This window comes from Sinocyclocheilus anshuiensis, unplaced genomic scaffold (assembly GCF_001515605.1).
Source record: "Sinocyclocheilus anshuiensis isolate Anshui unplaced genomic scaffold, SAMN03320099.WGS_v1.1 scaffold257, whole genome shotgun sequence".
NCBI lineage: Eukaryota > Metazoa > Chordata > Actinopteri > Cypriniformes > Cyprinidae > Sinocyclocheilus > Sinocyclocheilus anshuiensis.
This window is the reverse complement of record NW_015539889.1, coordinates 900,595-910,684: the sequence shown is the minus strand read 5'-3', so window position 1 is coordinate 910,684 and position 10,090 is coordinate 900,595. Positions and strand designations below refer to the sequence as shown.

At 36.5% G+C, this 10,090-nt stretch overlaps 1 protein-coding gene across 2 annotated transcripts in view; it reads right to left on the bottom strand.

Annotated features, from left to right (window-relative positions):
* Positions 1–1,525: 1,525 nt before the first annotated feature.
* The window catches only part of LOC107685640 (constitutive coactivator of PPAR-gamma-like protein 1 homolog), a 17,577-nt gene continuing 9,012 nt past the window's right edge, over positions 1,526–10,090 (bottom strand). The window contains exons 8-17 of one of the 2 annotated variants that reach the window (XM_016482292.1): positions 9,682–9,766; positions 9,337–9,558; positions 9,070–9,241; positions 6,568–6,817; positions 6,281–6,395; positions 4,840–5,049; positions 3,371–3,560; positions 2,890–3,031; positions 2,576–2,672; positions 1,526–2,362 (exon numbers count right to left, since the gene is read on the bottom strand). In XM_016482292.1, coding sequence (XP_016337778.1) covers positions 2,051–2,362; positions 2,576–2,672; positions 2,890–3,031; positions 3,371–3,560; positions 4,840–5,049; positions 6,281–6,395; positions 6,568–6,817; positions 9,070–9,241; positions 9,337–9,558; positions 9,682–9,766 — 1,795 coding nt within the window. In that variant the 3' untranslated portion in view covers positions 1,526–2,050. The remainder of the gene's footprint in view (positions 2,363–2,575; positions 2,673–2,889; positions 3,032–3,370; positions 3,561–4,839; positions 5,050–6,280; positions 6,396–6,567; positions 6,818–9,069; positions 9,242–9,336; positions 9,559–9,681; positions 9,767–10,090) is intronic. The other variant, XM_016482294.1, reaches the window with a different exon arrangement.

Genomic DNA, 10,090 nt, shown 5'->3' with positions numbered 1-10,090 from the left:
GGCATAGAGGAGAAACAATAATGTACAGTATGTGGAAAATAATGTGTTTTTTGAACTTTAAACCGCATAAACACATTTCATTACACCAAATACACCAAATAATGTTCTTTTTAGCAACATCATATGACCCCTTTAATTACGTTAAGATATTTGAACTGGAAAAGAAAAAAAAAAAACAATAACTGTTTTGCATGAAAAAATTTAATGCCATGACTAAGAATTTATTTTGTGGCAGGGCAAATTAAGACTCTTTAAGGCCTTTTTTAGACACACAGAAACCCTGTTATCGAACATTGCGGTTTTCATGAAGCAAAAAGGTATTTTTCTAAAGAACATGACTTGACAGTTTATTCTCCAGCAGGGGGCTGGAAACATGTAGCACTGTAAAATCATGGAAAAAGGCAAGTGCAACTTGTAGTAGAAATATTAGATGACACGTCATCAACCCTTAAAAACACACATACACAAAGCAAATTATTCTAAAAGAATAAAGACTTTTATTAAGCATTGTAAGTTGCATTAAATTTCCTTCAAATACATCACACCACAATCCATCAACAATCACTCAAACCCAACAGTAGTTCATTCTTTTACAACCCATAAGTTAGGAAGAAACTCCGATCAACTTACATCAAGGTAACCTACTTAGACTTGCGGCAGGGGACTGAGAGGAATACACCATATTTCTGATCACTAATGTGCAATGAAAAGCTTCAGGATTAGATGGAGAAGTAATGATTCTCGTTTAGAAGCACGTTTATAAGTTCTGAAAACACTAAAGTAAACATCAAAATGATTACAAGTGTACTTGCTTAGGCAAACTCTCAAATGGGAGGGTCAAATATTTCGCAAAACTTGTTTCGAGCTAAGAAAAGGGGGGACAATTTAATATCAAAGCCTTTTTTTTTTTTCAAAGATAGTTTTTTCAGAGATGATCTGATAGTATGAATGCAGAAAACAGCAACAGAGAATAATAATGTATACAGTGATGAGTACACCAGGATTAACAAAATTTAAAGTGGCTAGATAATGTTGGAGTAAATACAACAGAGGTCAATAAATCACAAAAATAATAAACTTAAGGTTAGCGCAAATCAGTTACTGACTAACAGTTAACACCTTTTATAGGACTATTAATGATTATCACCCTTTTTAAATTTTGCAGATGGGCATAGTATTTGTAATGAAGAAGAAACAGGGCAACATGCATTATAACTACACACCATTTTGTTTGTTTGTTTTTTTTTGTTTTTTGTTTTCGTTTAATCGTGAGCCATGCAGTTTAGCTGAGACAGTTATACTAATGTGCTACGTTTGATTAAAGAAGCCACACTGATCGTTGATCTCTGATGCATGGCATTTTCTGACATGGAAAGAGACATTGTTTTTTTTTTTTTTCAAGATCTCAGATTTTTCTAACCATTTCTTGACATATTACCTATAATTGCTAATGTATGACATTGAAATCATCAGAACTTAAGATGCAGTAGTAATACTAGTTACTCAATGTCAAAACAATCGCACATTTGAAACAAGTAAACTCACAGTGATGAGAAATGCGTTCTTGGTTTTGTCTTTTTCAAATTGTGAGTTTTACGTTTTCAAAAAATAAAGAAGCATTTACTGTGACGATACAAACCCAGTTACAATGGCAAATATACTGTATATATGATACTTGAATCTCAACTTACTAAAACTAAAAGACTGGCAAATGAAAATCGGTATTTCGGTTTCTGCATTTCATCGAGAAAGTAAAATAATTTCATGTAACCAGTTTTGAAACACGTAATATCATTGACGAGGGAGAACACCGTCTTTCATCATTAAACTGGTAAGATTCTCTGTATGACTCGTATATCTACGTTTTACCTCATCATTACTTTGTGGTTTTAACTCACTGACATCGAAGAGGGATTTCAAAAATTCGTAAGTCCTCATTTATCGCTTTCGGAGAGGAAAAAATGTACACCAACTGTAGGCCTTCCATCCTTCCAGATATTCCTTAACACGTAACCTTCCATCAACCTTCACCCTCTCTATAAAAATAGGTTTACTCTTCTGTTTTTAAGACAGCTGCGCCCAGAGCTTCATCTCTGCGGCCCTCACCGTCTTCATTTAGTGCATTTAAATGCGGATTAGTATTGCACATTTTAGATTCGTTGCTAAAGGCACTTTCAGGTTGGTTTGTAGCTCTGCTTTCCCCTTCGTTCCCATTGAGCTGGTCTGCCTCTTTACCCTCCACCAAGCCATTCTCTGCGGCTGTGGACCCTTCTAAGGGCAGATGTGGTGTTTTGGTCTCCAACTTCGGCTTCTTTCTGTCTTTTAGCGCTTCATTGGTTGAGGCAGTATATGCAGGATTGCTCTGTTAAAATTAATTTTGTACCATTTTTTACTGTCAATGTCCATCAATCCAATCAAAAATTATGCCATCACTGATTTTTGAAAATAACTAAACACTGAATTTGAATAACTTCATATTATGACCCAGGACATGTGACCCCTGGAACTCTGGGAACCCTGGAAGTCTCTTATGCTCACCAAGGCTGCATTTATTTGATCAAAAATACAGTAATACCTGGTATGTTCCCTGACTCTTGAACCCTCTAGTGTGGTATTTGGTTCCTCGACCAAAGGTCCTTATAACAGGAGTAGAAATCACACCTCTTGGACGACTGTTCAAAGAAAAGCAATCATTTCAATTTAAAAAAAAAAAAACAGATAGCAAGTCAATTTAGAATCCAGTATGACCAAGTATTACTAACAGTAAAATATAAAATTATTTTAAGATTATAAACATGATATTAGAGGACAGACAATTGCAAACATTACATTGCGAGAATTTATCTATAAACAAGTTATCTAAAAAACTATTGAAAATGTATTGCTTACCCTCTGGTTGGTCCACCAACTGACACCACCTCAATGGGAAACGAGGCTCTTCCTCTTCCACGACAACTTCCAGCCCATTGACCCACCACTGTGCCTGCAATCTCAAGCTTACCACCCTGTGAGGGGATGGCTTGAAGTCCTACTTGAGAGGAATGAAATGAACAACATAACTTTAATAACTCTGAAGCAACTCCATCCTTAAAAGTCCAATCAAACAGATTCAGCTGCTTCAGCTAATTACATGTAAGAGTGCACTGTATTTTAAGTCAGATCTTTGCAAAGAATCGATTGACCAAGTTCACAAAACTACTCAGTGATTTGTTTCCCACTTTTACAACCTAGGAATAAACACGACTTACGTGGTATTATCATTTTTGTTGAAACATTTTCACAACTAAGCTACAAAATAATCAATTACTAATGAAGAACGGTTTGGTATATGCTGCTTATGTTTTCCAACCAGTCTAACAATCATTCTTACCAGGCATGCCCCTGCCTCTACCCTGCAGTGGGGGCAGAGGAGGTGGAGGGTAGAAGGTGCTGTTGGGAGGGTAGAAAGGCATCGCATGTGGAGGTGGAGGGGGGAATGCGAGCAGCTGGGGTGGCCGAGAGAAGTTCAGACCCTCCAGGATGCTCTGACGCATCTTCTCCACCTTGGCAACTAGTTCAGTCTGGAGATCACAAGAAGACGTGTAAATTTGAGCTTGGTTAGATTGCAAACCCAGATTTAAAAGTACAATTTCATCCTTATAAAAAAGTAATAACATTAATGTGAAACTAGCTATCAACCAATTCAACACTGTGGATTAATGGTTAACAGTTGAGTAAATATTACAGTATATATTGTGCAAGGCAATAAATTACAGTGAGCTACAGCACCATAAACGAAAGCGCACTAAAGACTGAAAGCTCAAAGTAGCATTTTGCCTCCAAAAACATCTTTGTTAAACATTTTAAAGTAGAAAAAAATATATATTTGTTATAGAAATATATATTAATGATTGTGGTGCATTGTTTTGGATTCTGTGTTTTATACAATTATATTTACAATGTAATATAAATGTATTTTATATACACACTACCGTTCAAAAGTATGGGGTCAAAAAGATTTAATGATTTTGAAAGAAGTCTTTTATGCTCACCAAGGCTGCATTTATTTGATCAAAAATACAATAAAAAACTAATATCGTCAAATAGCCTGTTACTTTTATTAAAAGCTTTTTTTCTATTTGAATATGTTATTAATTCCTGTGATATCGACGCTGAATTTTCAGCAGCTCCAGTTTTCAGTGTCACATGATCCTTCAGAAATCATTCTAACATGCTGAATTGGTGCTTAAGAAACATTTCTTATTTTTGTCAGTGTTGAAAACAGTTGTATTGCTTGATATTTTTGTGAAAACCGTGATACATGTTTTTCAGGATTCTAAAGTTCAAAAGAACAGCATTCACTTGAAATATATATTTTTTTAGAATTTATACATTTAAAAATTTTAAGTGTCCTTGCTGAATAACAGTATTAATTTCTTGACCTCAAACCTTTGAACAGTAGTAATATATACACATGATACAAATAAATTATTTTGCTTTTTTCCCTTAAAAGAGAACAAAATGTGTAAATATGTTACCAACAAAAAAGCACAAATTATTGACTTAGAATTACTAAATTTACTGACAGCCCTAGTTGAATTACTTCAGCAACCCAAGGTTGTTTATTTGTAGCCTCAGGTATCAATTTAGTATCAATAATGAAGTACTAGAGGCTGCTAGTGTACTGAAACCAAAATTGGTTTCAATCCCTCCCTAGCACACAGTTCTATCATCAATCTTTTCTGCTGTAGTACTTCAATCCGGTGTGTCAGTTTGAGGTCGGCGTTAAATCATTCTGTCAGTAATGGTTTTGAACCTCTTATGCATGTAAAAAACACAGTGGTGTTGTGCCGACTGTACCTGACCATCGCAGAGGTCAATGAGTGGGGCCTTGTCCCTGCTGGCCCGGATAAGTTTACTCTGTAGCAGCTTGCCATCAAAATACATCCACGGACAGCAGTGTTCCCAGGGAATAGGCTGCCCGCACACGTCATTGGCAAACAGCGCCATATCCACGCCGCTCATAAAAAGAGCAGCCAGCTGAACTCCGCGTGGATCCAGGTTATCAATCTGGAGGCGACAGATGCAGCGACAGTCAAACAAAGCTCTTAAGGTTAAATAAGCAGCTACATGTTAAACCACCCAGCAGATAACAACCCCCTCCCCCTCAGCCAAAGCACAAAGCAAGCATGAACAAATCATAGTCTATCCATACATGTAGACTAATGCACAAACCACCCCAGCATATTCTGTCAGCGAGAGCAACCAGCAATGGCAGCAGCGAAGCAAAAAGCGTGTACAGAACTGACATGGACATGGACAGCCACGACACAGCACAGCTAGTGTGGATGGTTCACATTTTTTATGAGCTCATAGCCATATTGACTAAAATGAGCAGGGAAAAAGTAGCTCAGCTAGGCAAGTAAACCATCTACACAAAAAGACCACATTCCTAGCACTCAAGTTGCTTAAATGCCATGTCTTTTCCTGCAAAGCCGACTATCAGATGAAAACATGCTTTTACAAAGCATTAAGGCCAATCAGCCAGGCAAGCGTTCTTACAAAATAAGAAGTCTCCAGAAAAATACCTAAAACCCTACTTTTTGAAACACAAGAGGCTTATTGCTTTAAATACTTTAACATATAAATACATCTTTACCAGGTTATTAAATAAACTGGAAAGAACTGTGGCCCATTCACACCAAATCTGAATGTAAAGCACCATATACAAGCTTTACAAATAATTTATCTATGAACTCCTTCACAGACTATTTATTTAATCATTTAAGTTCATTTTTAAATTAAATGAAAATCTTCAAAGGCTACAAACATTTTTTGTTTGTATACCAAAAACAAATCCTAAAACAAAAACTTAATACAAAAATTAAATAGTCATCATCATAATGAAAAATATTTGAATAAAAAATAGAAAACTATATATAAATATACAAAAAATAAAAAAAAATAGAAAACTATATATATATATATTTTAAAAATAGTTGTAGGGAAGAACATTTTTTACTTTCCTTCATTCATTTCATTTGCGCAAACAGCTCTGCATATTAACAACTGTTTGCAGATATCTTGAATTTTCGTGTTTCATGTTCATAACAAAATTTATTCAGGTATTCATTTTCACTTTTTAGAGAGTCTATGCAAATAATTTTGCGCGCAAATTTTTTTGTGAGTATTTTTGGTTCATGTAGTTAAGTCACATATGCCTTGATGTCAACGGGCCTTTAATGTGGGTTTGTGGGTATTCTCTGGACACTCCTCATGCATCATTCTCCACATAAATCACCTTCAGGTCCTGCAGCTGGTCAGGCTCATAAAGTTTGGGAGAAAGTGCTTGAGCTAGGAAAGCGTCAAGTTCGTTACGACGCAAAATTCTTACTCCTGGCCATTGTAACATAAACCTGAAGTAAAACACAAAGGAGTGAAATATTACAAAAAAAAACAAGAGCTGATACTGAAGGCCCTTTCTGCAAATAGATTAAACCATTTGTAATTGTAGGAAAGCATTTAACATAGCATTCCACAGTGTGTTTTATGTCTTTCCAAGATTTTAGAAGCTGTTTAGATTCTCACCGTAGCACGCAACACAGCACCATGAGAGGTGTGGGGACATTGGCAGGGTTCAGCATAGCTGGAGTGTCCGACCTCATGCAGGCCAAGAAAGCCCTCATCCTCCGGTTCTTGTCCTCCACTGCTTTGCCCAGCCAGAGTTTCTTCAGGTTTGGGCAGGTCCACTCCCGGAAGGGAAGAGCTTCAACTAGTTCAGGGGTGTGTGGAGATTTGCCTTTGTATGCAGCCCATTCTTTTATTATCACTGTTGGATCTATAAAGGCAGATCAAAAAAGCTTAACAGGGGAATTCGCCAAAGCAATTTAAAAACCATTCCCTTTTTAAAACATTGAGGGTAAATGAACAAAGTTGATATCTTAACACAGGGTTCCTCAAATCTTGCCCTGGAGGGAGTTTATCTCCAACCCTGTTCAAACTTACCTACCTGTGGTTTTCTAATGATCCTGAAGACATTGATTAGCTTGCTCAGGTGTGTTTGATTAGGGTTAGAGCTAAACTCTGCAGGAAAGTGGATCTCGTGGGCCAGATTTGAGGATCCCTGTCTTATGCCCGGTTCAGACTACACGATTTTAGGCCGATTTTGCCACGATTTGCTTGACGTAGGGTGTAGTGGGGATTCGTAAACGACAATGGGCGTCGGGACGCAAGATTCCATCGTTTCAGCACATGTAATGTGTCATAGTGGACGACGACCGATTCGCATCTGCGATGCTTCACGACATCACGACAGAAAGACTAGCAAGTTTAATTTTTTTTCCGTCGTCCACGACGAGTTCTGTCACATTGGTGCCGTTGACCAATAGCAGCACAGAAGCTCTTTCATACACAGGTTTCAAACATGGCAAAACGAAAGAGAGATGATGGTGCTGCTAGGTGGAATTATGAGATGGAGGAAAGGTTCGTTGAGCTGTGGCAACCGTACTCCTGCCTGTATGATGTGTCATCGAGGGACTACCACGACAGAACAAAGAAAGAAAAATGCTGGCGAACTATAGCGGAAGCGCTTCAGCAATGTTTACACTCTTGTTTTCGGAAGCCAGTCGCTAGTTCCACCTTCTCAATGACATCACGTGCGTCGTTAAAGACGGCACGCGATGAATGGTCGGGAAGCAACGTGTAGTCTGACATGTTTCTTGTCCACGCCACGACAAGATTTTAGGAGTCAAAATAGTGTAATCTGACACAGTGACTATCGTGACCGACAAAAATATCGTGTAGTCTGAACCCGGCATAACATGATTTATTAACATAAATCATTTTTGGGACATATCCAAATCTTCAGATTGGTGGATCATGGGTGGTGAAGTTTTTCCACTGTGAATTTGACAATTGACTGTTTTTGCCTAGTTGTGTAGTAATAGTATACAGTATATTGCTTAATTCTAGAGCTCATAGTAGATCTGCCTTGAAAGGTTCAGCGAAAATTTCTCTAATTAAATAAATAAAAGGAATGTTTACAGTACAAAATGTACAGTGTTTCCCTGTTCTATTTTCATATCTTGTATTCTAATTTCCAATGATGGGAAAAAAGAACATCAGCATTAACAGAACTAATGTTAGTTTTTGAATGATGCTAATTATTGAAGAATAACAAGCCTAGAATAACAAGCTAATGTCAACACTCAAGTGCACTCTCTGAATAATTAAATCAGCCATCAACAGGCCCCTGGAGAGAATTTAGGCATTAAGAGCAGGGTTGGGAACTGAGAACAGACTCTTACTTTGAGCCGATTCCAAGTATTTCAGAATACCTTTAACAATGCAGGAATATGCAAGAATCAAACAATAGTAACATTTATAAGATTCAAAACTCTTGTGCTTACAAAATTCAGAACAGTCTATATTGTGATAATACTAGTTAGGCTTTTTCACTGATTTAAACGCAGATTAATCCCAAGTGTGAGTTGTTATTTTTAGGGGAGAAGATAATTAATTTTTTTACGTCATATCTGCATTCATGGAAAAAAGCAATAAATTCATACATTTTGAAAAATGTATAAAATTAAACAATAATATTTTTTTTTTTTAAACTTCATTATGAGAATATAATAGTTCTCATAACATAATTATGAGAACTATACAAAATATTTTAGTTTAATACTGGACAAATTAAAAATTTGGACAACCTGTTACTGAAATAATAAATAATACCATTAGAGAAGATGACAAAACCATTGATTATGTGTCAATGCTTCATGTAGATAGACTTATTCTGAAATATTTTCAAAATGTTGTAAAATTGGTTAAGGTCTGACTCAAGAATATTAATTACATTAAACAGATGGCTCCAAGAAGGTTATGTAACAATGTCGTAATTCGTAAATCTGCCAAACTGCCAATTGCTTACCAAATTGCATTGGTACTTCAAAAACACAAAAACTGGTGGTTCCAAAGCATTTTTTATCAAAAACACATACAAATGTTTAGGTTTTCCTTATTAGTGATACTTATGATTGTTTAAAAAGTTTGACTGTTGCAATTTAGCTGATCAGTTCTGTAACTCACAATCAGGGAGGTGATTTCTCCTCATGGCGAGTCTCTCTGCCTTCTTTTTGGCCTCGGCCAGGCTGAAGAGCACCCCGTAAACATATTGACGGATTGGCCGGTACAGCTGCACTGCAGAGGGCAGGTCTTTATTTGCTTCATCCTCTATGGTGACAGATAACTTTATCTCACCCTGCAAAAAATAACCATCAAACACTGTCAACCATAACAGTTTAACAAGAAGTAGTTTCAAAGTTACAGCTGAGTTGCTAGTAACTAAAAGCTGACCTTGGTAAGAACATGGTAAATGTATGGGTACATGAGGCCCTTTTTGTGTCTGTGCTCAGTGACTCGTAACACCTCTGGTGCCACCACTGGTAAAGGAGGAGTGGTAATATCCATGTGATTTCTTGTTGGCATAGAAAGGAGGGATGGAATATGGGCATTGACCCCTACGTGACCTCTGCCCTCCAGGCCTTGGTTTACAGGGGAGGTCACAGAAGGATCAGACTGAAAGAGAAATCAAAGAATTCACTAAATGGATATAACATTATTGTATCAAGATTATCTATCAAAAGTTTTCTTTACCAAGCATATAATATTTTAACACACAGAGCTAAAAAGTAGACCTACTTTATTTTGGTCTCCATGGTCTCCTTCTGGGATGTTATCCATCTGGTTTCTCTGTTTGTCCCATCCCTTATGGTCACTTACATGGCTACATTTAAGAATGAAATGGATGCACCAATATTAAAATTCAGCCAGATACCAATAAGCCATATTTTCATATTCTGCCCAATAACCGATTAACAGCCAATAGTAAAATTCTATAGTATTTTGTCTGAATAAATTAAACTTAAACAGTAAAAATTAAAATTACAAATTTTTTAAATGCTACAAGTGAATTTAAGCATCACAACATTAAACATTACATTTTTACAGTGTTGAATTATTAGTGCTTTTTAAAGGCTATATATATATATATACAGTGGGTACGGAAAGTATTCAGACCCCCTTAAATTTTTCACTCTTTGTTATCTTG